This window comes from Paramormyrops kingsleyae, chromosome 17, assembly GCF_048594095.1.
Source record: "Paramormyrops kingsleyae isolate MSU_618 chromosome 17, PKINGS_0.4, whole genome shotgun sequence".
Classification (NCBI taxonomy): Eukaryota; Metazoa; Chordata; class Actinopteri; order Osteoglossiformes; family Mormyridae; genus Paramormyrops; species Paramormyrops kingsleyae.
In genome coordinates, this window is record NC_132813.1 from 4164730 (window position 1) to 4183781 (window position 19052).

A 19052-nucleotide genomic window follows, 5' to 3' on the forward strand; every position below is an offset into this window, starting at 1 on the left:
AGGAATGCTTATATTATGTTATGGTCCTGACATCACCAAAGAAATGAGCAGAGGCGTTGTCATAGTATTTCCATAGCAACTGTCTCCAGCACTACGAAGGCCGGAGCCACTCCATAGAGCGATTAGAGGAGGGTGGAGGTTCATGGTGAATAATGAGGATGAAGAGGAGGTACTAAATGCCCAGCTGTAGGTTTGTCAACGTGTTTTTCTTTTTGCATTTTATCCTGCATTTGCTGCACATGCAGTTGGGGCTGCATGTGTGTGTTTAAAATGACTGTACATGCATCAAATTTGATGCCAACATTTTGATTGTACAAATATCTTTTTGGGAAACTGTTTATCTAAAATGTATATCAAAATACCAATTCAGGAAAGATTCTCGCACTCCATAATGCCCTAAATTCTTTTATTGTGTAAAAAAATTGTATTTTCTGGGTCATGTGTGTCCTTTTTCCCAAATGGCTGTGCTGCATACTGTTGTTGTCTATCTGATGATGCTTGTATAGGATTTGGACCATGTTTTTGTCATTAGCATACAAAAACTAATTGCTTGAGAAATCATTCTAACCAGTGTAAAATAACTCAGTGCCCAAACTTTTACGCTATTAAAATGACTCAAATAACAAATTGATGCTTTATTTTGAATCGTACTGGCTCTATACCATGAATTGTGTTGACCCTAAGTCCCATCTCATTTTGCAGCTCTGCAGTAGTTGGTAATGCAAAGTGTTCTTATTTTTAAGTGTGGCTTGTTTAGTATTTAATCAGGTTAGAAGATATCACAATAAATATATTTTTCTAACTAAATTTTAAATGTCGTTCATGCACAACGCGCTGATCCACGCGCATGGCTTCCAACAGCGAAATGTTTCTCAACTTCTGTTGGTGTTTTTATCACCACCATGCGGATGAAAACAGTATTACAGTGAAATGCAACGCCAGGCGACACAGCATCGTTCCGAATTGGGGGGCGGGGGGCATAATTCTACAGAGGGGTTAATCTTATCATTAACCAATGAATGAATCTATGAGTGACGGGGGAGGCACTCTGCGGGCCAATCAGCTTTCAGCTGGGGCCGGTGCCTCTGTGGCCCCGCCCCTGTATACAGCCCAGCTGTGGAGATATCAAGGCTCCTTGAGAGAGTTGTATCTGAAGATCAATGGGACCGTTGTTCTAAAATATGAATTAGTTCATAAATTGCCTGACTTTTTTTTGTCTAGCCCACTGTATAGCCATGCACTTGTTTTCAAGAGTTTCATACTATGCTGACAAGTCAGACTGGGGCAAGCGAATACCCATTTGCCATGTCCTCTGCTTTAGAACAACTTCTGCTCAAGCTACTGAGCGTGTTTTTGAGAGGCAAGGCCTGTCTTGGGGCACAGGTTGGAATGTGGGACTGCGCTTTATAAACGAGACCCCGCTTTCATCCACTGTTTGGCTCAGCCGCAGGACGGCCTCTGTGCTCAGGCAGTGATGCCTGGCAGGGAGTCAAGTTTCCAAGCAAAGAGTGACAGAACAAAGAAAGACGGGCTCCAGGATGCCACAGTTAAAAGGCAGCTCCTAAATAGCCAGGTGCGAGTCTTCAATCGTATCTGTCCATCTAGGGACACCTGGAACAGTCCTGGGAGTGGAGCAGGTCTTTGGTACTCATGCATGGGATAGAGCAGGGTTATTCAAATCACGGTCCTTCGAGGTGCGAGCACTGCTGGTCTTCCAGCCTTCCTTCACCTGTGAGCCAGTGTGAAGCCTCTGACCAATCAGAATCAGTAATTATTAAACTAACTCCCTGGGAGAACTGAAAACAAGGCCTGGATTTGGAATCGAGGTCCAGATTTGAAGAACCCTGGGTTAGAGGTTTGGAGTCCATGCTGTGGAGATCCAGTTTCATTTAATTTATTTAGCAACTGCTTTTATTCAAAATGACATGGAACTGAGAAAACAGAGGTAGAAAGTGCCAGGAGATACTGAGGGCCAGGGGCCTTGCCCAGGGGCCCCATGGTGAAATCACTGTGCTGACCCCAGGATTTGAACCAGCAACATTCGGATCACAGGCACAGTGTTCTAACCCATTGAGCCATACACCATACCCACCCTGTTACACATGTGAAACAGGGTAACACAAAAGCCCAAATATCAATAAATTTGGCTCTCATGTTAAAATTAACAGCATTAGTTAATATTACTGGGCAGTAATTAATTCAAATACTGGCCATTTGTATTTCAGTACCTGGGCCGGCCTTCAGTGCTGTGACAATGTGACAAAGACCCAAGCTGTGAATGATCATGCAGACGTAGCTGTTTGTTAATGGCGTAGCATGTGCAGTGACCACCATCACCAGGAGGAATGACTTTACCCGTCGCTGACCCTTTCTCAGAATTCGCATTTATACTGCTGGTAATAATACTATCTATAGATCAGACTGACTCGACAAAGAATAAAACTGCTTTAAAGGGGCTTTTCCCAGAGAAGGTGTCACAGTGACAGAGCAGCCACTGGACTGTAGACTCCTCAAACTGCACAAGCTTCCTGTTCTGTGAATTACGGCTGCATGTCAGTGCTTGCCAAAAATACGTCCTTTGTCACAAATGTATGTAGGATGTGTTTCACTGCTAATATTCACAAAACTTTCACAAAACCAGTGTGCTGTGTAAATATACAGTGCAGATGTTGTGCTTCTTGGTCACTTCTTATCAGTTGGCTGATACTATTTCTCAAAACAACAGTTTTTCCCATGAAAGTATAGTTCACTTTTCTCAAGCATTACTCAGCATTTTGGCTGCTTGTCTCGTTTAGGGAGCTTGCGTCTCTTGGTTGACGGAGTCCCGAGTCTCCCACGAGCTTGAGGTTTTCAATACTAGCAATTAGTCTCTTGCTTCGTGGTTTGATTTAGTTTGCGTCTTGTTTCCGGATTCACGGTTTTGTTCAGGCAACATTTTCTTCTAGGTTTTCACTTTTGTTTTCTTGTTTTTTCTTTCTGCTTCTGTTCCTTGGTCCCCTGTTCTGGTTCGTTTCGTGTCCAACAGCTGGGCCCCTCTTTTCACACCTTTTCCCAAAGGTCACCATCCCCAGGCCACTTCTCTGTTTCCCGCAGTGCTATGTCCTTTGGACTGGGGGAACTTTGTTGTTGAAAATTTGGTGGTTGGGACTGTCCAGTTCAGGTTTATGTACTTAAGTAATGAAGTAAATAAAATTAGATTTTGTCAAGTACATTGAACCCTTACATGACAATTATTATTATTTGATGGAAAATTTCCCCTAATGCATGGGTGCATGTTTCATGCAGTATACTACAGTGGAATTCTGCATGTTTTTTTTATTACCTTTTATGAACCAAGTGCAACATTAAGCATCTGTGGACAAAAGTGCACAAAATGAATCAGTGCATAAATATGTGGACCTTTGGAATCTGCAATGATTCCACAAATTAATGTATCAGTGTAGCAGAGATGTTGTGTGGTTACAGAATTGGCCTTGGCAGAGCCTGTGGCTGCCCTTTCTGCCCATGTCTGTGGTAATTAATCACCTTACATGGATTTAGAGAACATGAGGACCATTATAGCATTAGTAGCAATGAGTTCTATGAATTAGTGTGGCAGGATTAGTAAGAATACTCTTTCCCCTCTATTTGGGACGTCCAGGCGGTTTTTCAAAAATCGGTGGTTTGTCTGGGTTTAGTGTCGCATCCCACGTGACCAAGTGTTGCAAGGAAGGAAAAGGCATCAATTTTCAATACATAGCAGCTGCTCAGTATCATCACGCAGCATCTGCAAGGCTCATGCACACATTCACTTTAAAGATTAAACGACATGCACACCCTTTTTGTGATATGCACACCCCTGCATGTCGCACTGTTCACGAGTGGCGGCAACTTCCAGAAACCGCCGACACATTTTGTTTTATATTCGTGCGAAGTGAATCGAGGCACCTGCTGAAAGATTAGCAGACCTTAGCTTAGTGCTCTGTAACTTTTTAAAATACAAATTTTCCTCCATTTTTTTTATTATAAATTGTTCGTATTTTACTACTGCAGCTGCTGGCATGGAAAAGGCAGAAGCCGTCTTTTTTTCTTTTATATTTGTGACATTCTGTGAGCGACAGTGTGCCCTCTTGTTCGTCTCACCAAATATGGCAACCCTGGCAAGGATGCTGTGAGGTAACGTGTTAGAGTCCCACCAACTCCTATCACGTACTGGGCAGGACATGGCTCACACTTAACCCCAATTGCTCCAGGGGCTGGACGACCATGTTTTCACAATTATATTTTGCCGTTGAATAAAGAGCCTACTAAATAAATGTGAATGTAGGAGCAATTGCCATGTTTAGTGTTAACAAGAAGGCTATAAGCTGACAGGGCGATGTTAATACGCCGCGGGCCAGGATACCGTTAGCATTAGCATGTGTGTTGTGATAACTAAGAGGGTAATAACCAGCTCCCCCTTTGCATGCAGGGATTGTTGCTCCAGCCAGGCAAGTAGATTTATCCAAATTGCAGCATGGTCATGGGTAGAGACATGGAAGCCGGTGCGTACTCCTCAGTTAGAAACCTCGTTAAAAGCTGAAAAGGGAATCGTTTGATTTTTCCATTTCCAGTGCAGTGTTTTTACTGCGAGTAGTGCAGTGGAGATGTAGACAGCTTGGTGCCAGCTACAGTAACAAATGGAAGCAAACTTTTAAAAAATCAATAAAGATTCACACTCTGCTTCTCATCTGCTGTGGCTGAGCTGCTGGCTCCGTGCAGCTCAAACTGCTGACTCGGCCAAATTGCAGCACGGAAGGACCTACAACCTCCTGCCTCTCAGGAATTCCACCCAGCTGCTGAATCCCGGTTCATGTGGTTTCTTCAACGTTACGTGTGAGAAATAGGTGAATCACAGGTGAATCACAGGTGAATCACAGGTGAATCACAGGTGATCTGTTTCGCTCTCTTCTGTATCAGGAATTTGATTATTTTACGTGTTACATATTACTTACTTTTCTAAAGTGGAGAATTACTCAAGAACATAGCAAGTTCTGCTCCTGTGGCCATCATACTTCCACGATAAGCTCAATGCATGGCTGGTAGTTTCTGTGAAATCTGGTGTTGTTTGGCGATCGAAAGGCTTGTGTGTGAATGACAATATACAGCCGACAAACCAAAGATAGCTTTTAGGAACTGTGTTCCCCAAAGATTGTTCACATTTCTGCTTAGAAAAAAATAGAAGACTTCAAAAACCCTTTCAGATACCAAAATTGTTGGTTTTGAATTTCAGTCCATACATTCCGTACTCTTTGAGTAAAACATATAAAAGGCAGATTACCGTTTGATATAACATTCGTCTTTCCTTGTACAAAAAGAGAGTTGTGCCTAAATGTAAATTATTAAGGCCTGCAGCTAGATGGCATGATGTAACAGCTGTTAATAAATGCGCACAGCCGATAAGACACGCAAACGGTCACAGCTGAAGGGCGCTTGTAAATACAGTCAGGACAGCGAGTGCAGAGCCATTGCATTAGGAATCTGGTCCATTTGCAGGTGAAAAGGGTATTTTGAGGCACTGCATGCCCCGATGCGTCATTAAACCAAACATTTCACCACTTTCGTCCACAGTAAAAATGTACCTTAAAAAGTCCTAATGAAACGGTTAGGGCTTTGGTTTGAAGGTGAGAGCTGTGTGCTGGACTCTCTCATGACCAGAAAGGACCCAGTGCACTGAGAATGGAAATGAGGCATGACAGCACGATCCATCTATTCTCTAATAATATTAATAATATGAGTAGATGCAGATCCTGCCAGGGGACAATGCCTGGAATGAATATGGAGTCTCCAGAAGGTCCTACAGGAATGTCCAGTGAACTGAGTATGTGTCTGTGAAAGATCCTCACAGAATCTGTGGCAGACAAGTCACATGAAATACGAGAAATATGTTCTATTAAAAACATGAGAAATTCTGCTTGGTAAAGTAAACAAACATCCTTTCATCTTGTTCATATAGATGAGGGATTTTCCATTCAACATGTTTCAAATCCATTATCTCCCCGACATTCACATTAAGCTTAATCCTGAGGGAACTGCTGTTTGCTGATTATGCGAAATTGATTCCTGGGGGGTGGGTACGTGTGATCAGTAACGCAGAATGCTCTTCTGCTTTCCGTTCTATTTGCTCAAAGGAATTTAATGTCTTTGATGAAAACCAAACATATTTGCCTGTCATAATTAATACCACATTAACCTGACCAATGGTTAGAAGATGGGTGGTTGGATGAATGTCATTTAGATAGGAATTAACACTAATAATCTAAATACTGTCTGTAAATCAGTAAACAGCTCTATATGGTGACCTGTGCTGGCACCTATCTAACTCTGGTTCACTGCAGCCTTCTTTTGGTATAAGGTTACTAATATAGGATGAATTGATGGGTCCAGGTGAAAATCTGGAAAACTTTTATCGAGTTAAATAGAGCTATTAACCTCTTATCTATAGCCAAATAGACTGGTATTTGGAAACCCCCCATGTACAAAGCAAAAAAGTGCAGGCAGAAACACAATTGTTGCCTCCCAGTTTGAAGGATGCTGAAATTACATCGATAATATTTTTAATCCAATGACTTAAAGAGAGCAGGGGTAGGGGATGGACACACTGCGCTTGCGCTTGTACATATACCCTCCTTCGGACTCGCCGAGTCTGAGCTGCGCTGCGTTGCGTTGCGGTCCGGTGCGGTTCGGTGCGTTCAGAAGCGACGCCGCTGGGGACCTGACTGGTTTCTCCATTAAACACTGCAGCCGCACTGGTACCGCGCAAACCTTATTCTTAATTGTCAGCCGCACGCCTTTTAGCCCAACACGAGTGAAGCCATGTCGAACAAGGAGGAAAAAACCGAGGAACAGAACCAGTCCAGTTGGAAAGATTTTTTCTATAATCCGCGGAATGGAGAGTTCATGGGTCGGACAGCCAGCAGCTGGGGTAAGATGCCGGTTCATGTGAAGAAAGATGTAGTCATGAAATAGAAAGGCAACGATTCGGAGGTGGTTTACATGGCAAGAAATTAGTTGAAATACATAGAAATGTGCCGATTTCATTCATTTAACCTTTTATTTTTTAACTGCAGTGCAATACAAAAAAAAACAGAAAAATATTTATCTTAATCCGTTTAGGGAGATGTCTTTAGGCTATTTATCGGTTTTTTTTTTTTTTTTTTAAATAACTGCTTTCTGTGGGCTAGCTGTAGGTGTCTACATCTAAACCACTTCCTCGTACCTAAAAATCTTGCGGAATGACGTGTCTATTTGCAGTTATATGTTAAAATGAGACATTTAACCCACAACACAGAGCAGCCGCTTTCTCTAAATTGTCTCTTGGTTCGAACGCAATGCAATGAGATACATGAGACAGAAGCGCTGGTGAATCGTTCGACTCATTTGGACCAAATGGCCAAAACTGCCTATCTGTACACAGCTGTAGCGAAGTGTGATTAGGCAGGCGCTTCCATCATGCCACATCCTCTCAGGTCTGTATTGGCAGGTTTTTAAATCAAATAATGATCATATTAATAATGAGATTCATCATGACACCTCGATGGACAAAACGCAGCAATATTTATACGGCGTTATTTTTATGTCAAGTGCTGATAGCATCAAAGAGGGTGAGACTCAGATGTTGCTTGGGGGTGGGAGGTAGATATAACGAGCAGTGTCACCGCAGTGCAGTTAAATGTGCTTTTGAGTCGCTCATGTTAAGCAGGCTCGTCTTGAGAGGAGGACCCGCGTGAAAGGGACGGGGCTAGACGTGCGGCGGTATTTAATGTCATCAAGCCTTCTGAGTGACACCACCAAGGACCGCCATGCGAAATGTCATATATGCGAATGCGCATGTGACTTCCTAACCGATTACATTTGGCGTCCGCATCCGCGATGTAGGTTTGATGACATTGATTGGAAACCACAGATCTTGCGGTGGATGCTAAGTTTTCATAAATAATTAGCTATGCTTTCGGAGCCCCGCCAGCAAAGCTTGGTAGCGAAATGTTTCACGAGATTCAACACGCATGAAGGCAGCTACAGTAGCCTGACAGTGCCGGACTGCAGCATCCGTGTCCCCAGTGACGGACTCCACGTTTATCTGAAATGTGCATAAATCTGCCGATTCCCCGCTACCCCCAACCTTCATATCAAGCGTGTACTCAACGAAATGTGACCGAAGGCATTTGTCAAAATAATGCCCATTTTTCTCTTATCAGTAGGACGCTAATCGATATAGGATTGCAGATAATCAACGGAAATGCATTATTTAAAACTGACTTGTAAAAAGCCTTTATATTAAGATTTATTATCTTTGCCTGAGGTTTTCCGCCCATAAAAAAGCTGATATAACATAACGCTGTAATATGAAGCAATCCACCGCCGAAGCGATTAATTGGCGTAAAGTTGGAGCAGCGAGGCGCGGCGCCATCTCAAGGTCAAACGGGTTTTCCCAGAGAGCGCAGACGCTTTATGGGAAACGTAGTAATGAAATGAAATACCGCCTGAGATGCACATAGTCTTATGTACTGGTGAAACGGAGAAGGTCATTTTAGATATTATTTTCTTCTCCATGGAAGAAACAAAATTTAGTGCGATGGGCTGTTGTAACACTATGCGGTACAAGAGTAGGTAAACACATGTTAGTAATAAACATATGTTCGAGTAATTAATATTAGATGGGGGGAGTTATTTGTTCATGCAGGTGACGTGAGAAAGTTACACATAGGCAACTTATGTGTGACTTATAAGTCACATAGTTTTTACAGATCCATGTGTATGGCCTGGTGTTAAATGTACCCAGAGGGCAGGCTTTGCTGCCCCTGAGCATCTCTCATGTGCCACTGTGTTATGGCTTTTGGTACCATAGTGAAGTAAAGTCATTGCTAATGTTGCTGTCTTCACTCACCCCAGAGGCAAGTGTGTGTGACACTGGGGTGTATACAGGGGCGGGGCTACAGAGGCACTGGACCCAGCTGAAAGCTGATTGGTCTGTGGAAGGCCTCCTCTCTTGTGACTTGCTGAACATATCATTGGCTAGTGATAAGGCTGGCCCTTCTGTATCACTTATGACCCCACTTATGCTCCCACCTTAATTGCTCCTGGTGTGACAAGCACACAGTGATTCTCTGATGAAAGTACTTATGCCGCGACTGTGAGTCTAATGAAACTTTGACTGATCTCTCATGGGAAGTGGCTGATCTCTCATGGGAAGTGGCTGATCTTGTTCTCTTCCTGAGGTGTCTCTCTGTGTATAATAGCACCAATGAGATCTGCTGCAAGAGTGGGATCAGACGTGTCAGTCCTCAGATCAGCTGCATTTCCAGAATGCTTGACATGTTTAAGAATATGGTCCTTCATTGCCTCTCTGGCACACATGCCAGTGCACAGTGACCATGTGACCCATGCGTCTCTTTAGAGGCATATAAAATGCGTGTAGGCGCCTGGTGGAATGGGTGTGTGGATGCGACACGGAAAGGTGATGTAAAGTGGAGGGAAAAACCAGAATCATGTTGGGTTTTTTGGGCATTGAATCTTTCTGTGTTTGATTGACAGTAGATTGGACAGGAATGTGTGTATTTCATCGACAATGGATTAGATGGGGGTGTGTGTGGATTTGGTTGAAACTGATTAGATGGGTTGAGTCAGTGTGCTTGGCAGTGGATTAGATGGAGTGTGTGTTTGGTTGACATCAAATTAAAATGTGGTGTATGTATTTGATTGACAATGGATTACACAGGGTTTGTGTGTATTTGATTGACTGAGGAACATTCACAATGGACAGCAGCACAGTCCCCCAGCTGTGGAAGCACTCCACTGTGGTCCCCATTCTGAAAAAGTCCTCGGTTAAGATCCTGAATGATCTCAGGCCTTTGGCTCTCACCTCACTAGCAATGAAGGCCATGGAGAGGGTCATTGAGGATCATATCATCAAGGTGACCGGCCCACTCATTCACCCTCTCCAGTTTGCGTACTGGGCAGGCAGGGGGGTTGACGATGCAAAATGTTCATCATGCACAAGATACACAAGCATCTGGAACTCCTCAACACCTCAGCTAGACTCCTGTTTGCAGATTCCTCATCTGCATTCAACACTATGCGACCACACGTCCTGGCAGAGAAACTCTCCACCCGCTTCCACCTGGAAGACCAGCTCACTCTGTTGATCATCAACTTTCTGACCAACAGGACACAGAGTGCTGGTCAACAACATCTTCTCTGACCTCTCCATCACCTCCACTGGCTCCCCCCAAGGCTGCGTCCTGTCACCTCTTCTGTTCATCCTGTACACCGATGACTGCAGGTCCATCCACCCAGACTGTCATCCAGTGAAGTACGCGGATGACACAGTCCTCCTGTCTCTGCTCTCAGGCTCCTTACTTCACCACGGCTCACTTCTCAATGAGTTTGTGCGATGGTGTGACAATGCCTCCCTGGAGCTAAACGTGGAGAAGACCAAGGACATGGCGGTGACCTTCTCTAAAAAACAGAGGGAGCTGGTGACAGGATCTGTCAGCATAATCTACAGGCAGACAGTGGAGGTGGTGGAGGAGTACAAATATCTGGGCATCATCTTTGACTGCACCCTAAAGTTTGCCTCCAACACCGAGGACCTTCTAAGGAGATGTCAGCAGCAGCAACATCTCCTAAGGCAGCTCAACAGCTTTGGGGTCAACAAGGTCATACTCAGAACCTTCTACTACTCCTTCATTGAGAATCTTCTGTTTCTCCATCACCTGCTGGTATCACTCCACCAGCCTGCAGCACAGGACCCGCCTGCCAACACAGTGAAAGTCTGCTCTAAGATCATCGGCCTCCTGCTCAGAGCACTTTCATCCCTGAGGAAGCAGCAAACTCTAAGAGCAGCGTGCAGGATTCTGCAGGACCCCTCCCATGGTCTCTTCCCGGAGTTTGAGTGTCTCCCCTCAGGATGACGGCTCCGCTGCCCCTGCTGCAGGACCCCTCCCATGGTCTCTTCCCGGAGTTTGAGTGTCTCCCCTCAGGACGACGGCTCCGCTGTACCCTGCTGCAGGACCCCTCCCATGGTCTCTTCCCGGAGTTTGAGTGTCTCCCCTCAGGACGACGGCTCCGCTGCCCCTGCTGCAGGACCCCTCCCATGGTCTCTTCCCGGAGTTTGAGTGTCTCCCCTCAGGACGATGGCTCCGCTGTCCCGGCTGCAGGACACAGAGGAGGAGAGCGACCTTTGTTCCCAGGGCCGTTCAAGTCCTCAACTCACAGACTTCCCTTCCCCCCCGCCTCCTTGCACTTGACCCCCTCCCCCCATGCCCACTAACAATCTCTCCCTTTTACATATTTATTCAGTTCCCATCTACCTGATTGACCACAATTTTGCACAGAACCTTCTAAACACTGTATTCACTGTTGCACTTTACGTCACTGTGTCCCTGTCCAACTGCCCTGTGTGCCTTAATTGCCCCTCGGGGACAAATAAAGTTTTTTTAATTTGAATTTGAGTGCTGATTGACTAGTTGGTGGTATGATGGACTCTGCTAGGTCACATGATTGACTGGCTAGGAAGATGAATGATGAATGACTTGTTGATTAGCTTGGAGGAAACTTTTGGGCAATGATTCTGTACATTCCTTCCTCTTTCCAGTTTTTGTATCTAACTTGGTCTGCAAGGTGGTACCCGAAAGAACTGGGTCATCAGCCTGCAGTAAGCTTTTGTTTGTCATCCAGGAATAGGGAAGCGTTCCGAGATGAGGTGTTAGCTCTCTCATTTGCTCTCCAGCTCTCATCCTCCTGTTCTACCTGGTGTTCTATGGCTTCCTGGCTGGGATGTTCAGCCTGACAATGTGGATCATGCTGCAGACGCTGGATGACCACACTCCACGGTACCGGGACCGAGTGGCCAATCCAGGTAGTGTTATGGCTTGCAGAAAAGATAAAGGATTGAAAGGAGGGTGAAATGAATCACATCAGTAATCCTCTGCTGGGACTTTCTCTGCCTCCCAGGGCTGGTGATCCGGCCCAAATCCATGGAGATCGTCTTCAACCGGACAGTCCAGAGCAGCTACAATCAGTATGTCAATAATCTGGAGTCTTTCTTGCAGCGTAAGCCCTTCCGTGACGTTGACACCCTCCCACTGCACCACAGACACTGCAGCACGGACACCCCAGCATACCCCCTTCCACTGCATCACAGACACTTCAGTACAGAACCCCCACTGTATCACAGACACTCTAGCAGAGAATACTCACTGCATCGCAGATACCCAAGCACCGACTCTCCACTGCATCACAGACTCTCCACTGCATCGCAGACACTTCAGCAAAGAACCTCCATCTTACCCAGGTCTGGGCACAGGCATCCAGTGCAGTTCTGCACGCGGGTTTCTGAGGTAGGTATTTACTATCCAGACACATTTCAGCAGGGCACGTGAGGGTGAGCTTTGCTGTGTATGGCCGTTGTGACAGTGAATGCACGTCTCGGGCGACGCACTGCGTGCGTGACGGGCACGTCTCTCTCTCTCTGCTCCTGTGCACCTCCCTCCCCCAGAGTACAACGACACGGCGCAGGAGAAGAATGAGGTGTGCCAGCTTGGTGAGTACTTTGAGCAGGACGCCGAGGAGGAGAAGAAGGTCTGCCAGTTCAAACGCAGCACGTTGAGACAGTGCTCGGGCCTGTCGGACACCAGCTTCGGCTACTCTGAAGGAAAACCCTGCATCCTGGTCAAGATGAATAGGGTCAGTCATTCCTCTAGTCTCCAACTCAGTTCAGTGTATATCTGCGGTTCTTCCCCAGCCACATGAGATCTGCTGGAGGTCATGCATGTCTCAGAGCACCTGTTCGCATGGTCATCCCTAGCTGTGGCCCTCTCTGTTCCGCTTCATTCATCAGAAGAGTCATGAGATCAGGCTGATTGGGGAACGTGGGACATGGTAGCAGTCCAGCACACAGGCAGATGCAGCGTTAGGGCTTTGGTGCTCCTTGAGGGACCTTTGTGGGGGGAGAACCTCATTATCAACTGGCCTCCAACAGTGAAACACCTGCTCATTCTACACACAAAGCACTGTTACCAGGCACTTGGGGGCCCTAAACAAACTCCATGAGGCCCTTTAACTCTCCCTCCCCCTACATAGTAAAATGTATTACTATTATTTTAGCATCGTCTAAATTAAACACAAATCTTTTATTTTTATTTGCTAAAAACAGAATACACAAATAAAGCAGATTTGTCGTTGCAAAGTGCTATGTAAATGGCTGCCCTCAGGGGCCCCCTTCCAGCTTGGGGCCCCAGGCCATTGCCTGCCTTGTCTGTCCTGTCACTACAACTGTGAGGCCATGGAGTGTGGTGGACTGTGAGGGAAACACACAGAGCAAAAGCAGGATTTGAACCCACAACCTTGGAGGTGCGAAGCCACTGTGCCGCCCCTATACTGACAGAAATATCTCTCTGCAATTTTCTCTCTCTGCAGATCATTGGTTTGAAGCCACGAGGTGATCCATACATTAACTGCACTGCAAAGGTATGCAGGATCACACACATGCACACATATGCTCTGTACCAAATACATACGCCCCTCTCCCTCCAACAAATGTGTGGATGTACTCAATAGTTACATTTATGTATGATAAAATAACATTACATGGATGTGAGATGTTCGCTGTTGTCCTGTCTGGTATTTTGATGTGTGTGTAAGGTCTGGTTTGTTCTTTGCTTGTATGTCTACATTTTTATTTGTCAACCATGCTGCTGGGTGTACACACACACACACACACACAGGTTTGTAATTATATCTTTGTGGGGACTCTCCATTCATTTCAAAGGGGAAAACTCTAATCCCAACATGATGACCTTAACCCGAACCCAGCCGTAACCTTAACCATAAGTATTTTCCCAGTATTTGGCATTTTTACTTTTTTGATTGCATTCAAAGATCTTTTTGGGGGTTCTGAGAAATGGTCCCCACAATGTGAAAATAACAGGTCTTTACTACATTGTGGGGGACATGTGGCCCGCCACAATGTAATAGAAACCTAATCCACACAGACACACACACGACCTTTGACCTCAAAGCCTAGCTGAAACTCGCACCATCTTCCGGTTCTTATTCTGCAGTTCTGTAGATGTATTGATATTAAATGTCCCATCTGCATCTCAGTATATATATTTACCATCAAACTGGAGTAGTATGATATATGTGATCTCAGCAAAGATGGAGTCAGTATCTGCCTTCCTAAGGTCCTCTATGATTAAATCGCTTCCAAACTGCTTTTGGACGTGTCACACGAGCCCTCTGCTGTTACCCCTTCTCCTCCGCAGAGAGACTCCGCAGTGCAGATGCAGTATTTCCCAGCAGAGGGCAGGTTCGATAAGATGTACTTCCCCTACTATGGCAAGAAGGCTCACGTAAGTAGCTCTCTTCGGCGATTTTTGGCCACGCCCAGGAAGAGCTTGTGACGCGAGTGAGCTGAGTGCCCGTGTCCCCCGCAGCCAAGCTACGTCCAGCCCCTGGTGGCGGTGAAGCTGCTCCTGACCAAGCAGGACTACAACACGGAGCTGGTGGTGGAGTGCAAGGTGGAAGGCAGCGACCTGCGCAACAACGACGACCGCGACAAGTTCCTGGGCCGCGTGACGTTCCGCATGAAGGTCCTAGAGTAGAACCCATCAGCAGGAGGTGCACACAAGCCACACACACACACACACACACATACACACACACTGCCAGAGAACAGTCCCATTCCCTCCTAGCCACCTGAACAAAGCCACAATCGTCGTCAGGATGGCGTGCCACATTAGGGACCTGTAAATAGGTGTGTCTGGTGCTGCCACTCGCTGTGATCCTTACAATTTTGTGACGTGCAACCTGTTGTATCAGTGGTGTTTATCTATGTACATATTTAATCGATATTTCTGACCATTGGAATAAATCTAAGGAATAAATTAAGCAACAATATGAATTATTTAAAGAGAGAAAGAACTTTAAAAAACAGTTATACTGGGCTGCCATCTGAAGAAAATGATTTTTTAACTTCTGCAAAATGTGGTTTGTGCAGATGCCTTAAGACCTGTATGGAAATAGAACTTGTGAAATAAAAAAAAATCAATTTTAAAAAAAAGCAAGTTATGTGTCTTTTGCATTCATCACCAGTGATAAAACGCAGGCTGTGTGATCAGGTGGTTCAGATAGGAGGAACAGGCGCGCGTCGCTGGTCCTGCTGCCTGTGCTTCGTATTCTCGACCCGTACAAACCCGAAGAAAATTTTGACATATTAATGTAACGTTGCTGTTATTAAACTGCTTTTCATATATTTGCATTATCGTCAACATTATACACTGTGACAACGTATGGCCAGCTGATTTCATATCACACGCACGTACAGGACATGAATCAGACACAACACAGAAGCGCGTTTTAATCTCATACTTGAACATCGCGCATCGTCTACTGTTTTGAGCTCTAGATGCTTTAAAATCACATTAAAGCAATTTATTGTGGATCTTCAGTTTATTTTTCAAACGGTTACCCGAAATGTTAAAGATGGCAATTAAGAGACATCACCCCATCCTGGTTTGCTGTGTAGATGTTAACATAGATGCTGAATATGTATTCACAGATTAATAACAAGTATGCAGAATTACACGTACTAGTTTGATTGATAATTGGATCTCATAACTACTAAACTAAGTTGTAACGTGGTTCTTCAAATGTTACTCCAGGACATCTGACTATCTAATGAAAGCTTACTGATCGTTTAACGTGGTGTTGCTGGTTGTGATTTTATATTACAGGATAACTAACAGAAACTACCGTACCTATATGACATGATTTCCGTCCGGTAACACTGCAGGTTAACCAACACCACACTGACATCACATTGCATTCATTAAACAAAAACGTGTAGTTTCAGAATCTGACTGTGAAAAAAACGCTGTATGAAAAAAAAGACTTGACTTTCTGTGATCTGTGTTTGATGGTTTCTCTCATCCACCTCCGCCATGTCGATGAAATAGCTGAATCAAAATGGACGGACCCGTGGACCATGTGTAGTACCATCCATCCAACACAGGGTGGCATCAAACCTTCAAATGATTCAGAACTGGTACATTTGCGCAGCGCCAGTGCAAAGACGCCCAAGTCCCTGAAACAAAATACGTGTCAATTTAATGTCAATTTAATGTTCACATTCCGCATCCTTTGAACGTAACACACATTTGTCTAGTTCACCACTGAACTGTAGGGAGCTCATAGATTTACTTGAGGCTCATTATCTGGAAAAAATATAAAGGAGTTCGTTCAATAATATGTCCAGTGGTGTTAATACATTTACTATCATAAGTCAGTCATTGGTTAATAAAATTACAAACAAATTGACCAGGTACTACAATATATGCAGATACAGAAAATCTGATCCACTTTTATGCTTAAACACTTCGTAGCGGTGGATGGTGGATAAGCACTGGGAGCAAACTCTCTGAACGACTTTCTGTAGTAACATGGAAGTAATTTATGCATACGTGCACTGCTGCGTGTAGAGGGGTAGCATAGGCGGAGTTTGATGTTTGCACTTTGGGGGGCGTGGCAAAAAACCCACATCCTGCTGACTTTACATGTTAACGCACGTAGCTGATGCACACATAATCTGTAATTTTGTCTACCTATAGGGTACCAACAAACCGCTAATGCAAAGGTGCAAAGTACCAGCACAGAACACAGAACACAGCTCGATGCTGGCGACTGGGGAGGCACTGCTTGTTGCCGCCCCCTCACCAAACTCCGCCCATGAGGGGTTGGGTACTCGAACGGGGAGAGGCGTGGCGTAGGGAGCAAGAGCCCCGATGTATGCTTTCAGGGTTCTTCGGAAAATTTTGCATGATCGTCTGTTATCGAAAGAGGGGTACCTAGAACCATAAAAGGTGGGCACTTTCAGTCGTTCAGGCAAAAGTGGGCAGGTGCAGTTGCTCAGCACATTCCTGTTTCTCTCCCAGGACCCGAATAAAGTGGACATTCTCAGCTGCAGCTCGGACAGTCATAAACTCCCCCGCGCGGCCGCATGCCTTCTCATCCTCTGCTTCTCACATCATATATTTACCACAACCTTGCTGCAGCCATCAGAGAATCACCAGTTTGGGTAGGCTGCATGTCACAGATGAGCATGAGATTGCATTAAAAAGCATTAGAACCAATGACAGCTGGTGACCAAATTTTTTGAAGCAACCCATTCCCCCCCCCATATAATTTCTGACCTGATCATGAATGTTAGAAAGAAGGGAATAGCCCTGGTGTAGTTTTACACCTGATGGTACAAGCAACATGAAACATCTTTACTTTAAAAGGTACATTTACTTACAGGTAAGAGGTACAATTGGCAGACCCTTGAGGGTACAACCCCAGTGACAAGTAACTGTACCCTCAAAGGTACAAATTGGTACTTTTTTCTGACAGTGTATATTAGTCATTATAGTAAATATTAAAATATTCAGTGCACTATAACGAAACATTTCCTTTGGTTACTAATTTCAGTCCAGTGTAGTCCTGTTTAGCCTGATTCCCGAACATTACGTGATTATTAGCTCGGTGAGCTGATGCTTACAGTGCGATGCTGGTGCATCCATTTCTGAAATAGAAGCAGTATAGAAATACAAGTAAAACCGATGCAAGGTCACCTCCCTGCAGACCAAGCATTCTTTGTTGTCAACTTTCCTAACTTTTTCACTCTAGTCGCGTGCCCTAAACGCCAGCTCGTGTGGACTCAATCTCTAACTAACCAATCAATTACTAAACAGGTGTTGATAAGAAGTACGTAGTGAGGCAGATAAAGTTTCGCTTCACTGAAGTTCCCTTTTTCGACCTAAGGGTGGTGCTGTTTTGCACAATACTTTGTCCGATATTTTTTGAACCGGTCTCAGTTTTTTAGTTTGTAATGGAAATGATCGTTGTGATAATATATTGGCATTAAAAGATTTTTTTGTGATATGAATGTTACTTTTTCTTTTCCGGATGTCTTAAAGACATCTCCACTATTCCATGTCCACTATTCCATTGTATTTTTAATATAGTTTAATTTTAAATGGGTTGCATTTAGTGTTTAGAATCACAAGCAGGGGATATCTCTGATGTCAGTGTATCGTAGGGAACACACACACACACACACAGACACAGACAGACACACACACACACACACACAGACACACACACACACACACAGACACAATATATTACTATCCAAGTGGTGATCTGAAAAATGTCCCCAAAAGTAATGAAGTTCCAGGTTTTACCACATTTTGGGGACGTGTTGATCTATATGCAACGTCCCCCATCCCTCAACATATATATATATATATATACACACACACACACACACACACACACACACACACTGTGGTATGCACCTTATCTACACACCAACATGCATACAGAAACACACATTGTCGTATACCACTATTTCTGATTACACACACCTGTATTTATCATGAACAGTGTTGGGGGTAACGCGTTACAAGTAACGTGCGTTACGTAATAATATTACTTTTCTTAAGTAACGAGTAATATAACGCATTACTTTATAAATTTGCACATCAATATTTAAGTTACTTTTTTTAAAAAGTAGCGCGAGTTACTTTTCTATTTTAATTAATTTGCTTAAAAAAATATTTAATTAAAACGAACGTAGTCACGTAGAATCACGCACTCAGTGCTGCTTTGAAAATGCATTCCGAGCTGACCACGCCCACCCTACGGCAATCATTGCGTCAAGGCGGGGATTGGCGGAAGCGCGTTACGTTTAGATCGTTTGAAACATGGCGGCTGGAGATCTGATAAGATCGTTGAATTCATTGGCAGATGAAGTGGAGCGTGAACAGAGAAATAATGTTTTTGAAGCATCATAGAAACACATAGGCTGACTTGAATAATCTGATAAAAATTGAACTAAGGAATTCAGATCACTTGAGTAGTACAATTTCATTGTTCTCTAAAAAGTTATTAAACATTTTAAATGTTTAAGATCTGTCTTTTGCCCTAATATAACTTATTTCACAATGGCAATTATCTAGCCTATATTGCACTCTTTATTATCTCATTGGACA

General features: G+C 44.3%; 1 protein-coding gene across 1 annotated transcript; it reads left to right on the plus strand.

Moving 5' to 3' along the window:
* Window positions 1-6608: 6608 nt before the first annotated feature.
* Window positions 6609-15086, plus strand: atp1b3b (ATPase Na+/K+ transporting subunit beta 3b). The gene is made up of 7 exons (XM_023821328.2): window positions 6609-6943; window positions 11750-11878; window positions 11974-12072; window positions 12518-12705; window positions 13438-13488; window positions 14286-14372; window positions 14457-15086. The coding sequence occupies exons 1-7, from the start codon at window positions 6835-6837 to the stop codon at window positions 14622-14624; spliced, it is 831 nt and encodes a 276-aa protein (XP_023677096.1). The 5' UTR covers window positions 6609-6834; the 3' UTR covers window positions 14625-15086.
* The last annotated feature ends 3966 nt before the right edge of the window (window positions 15087-19052 follow it).

Excerpts from the sequence above, each read along its gene's own strand:
- atp1b3b (XM_023821328.2), top strand. The coding sequence starts at position 6,835 with ATGTCGAACAAGGAGGAAAAAACCGAGGAACAGAACCAGTCCAGTTGG. Across the intron at positions 12,706-13,437 it reads TCCTGGTCAAGATGAATAGG|ATCATTGGTTTGAAGCCACG; the intron begins GTCAGTCATTCC and ends CTCTCTCTGCAG. Across the intron at positions 13,489-14,285 it reads ACATTAACTGCACTGCAAAG|AGAGACTCCGCAGTGCAGAT; the intron begins GTATGCAGGATC and ends TCTCCTCCGCAG.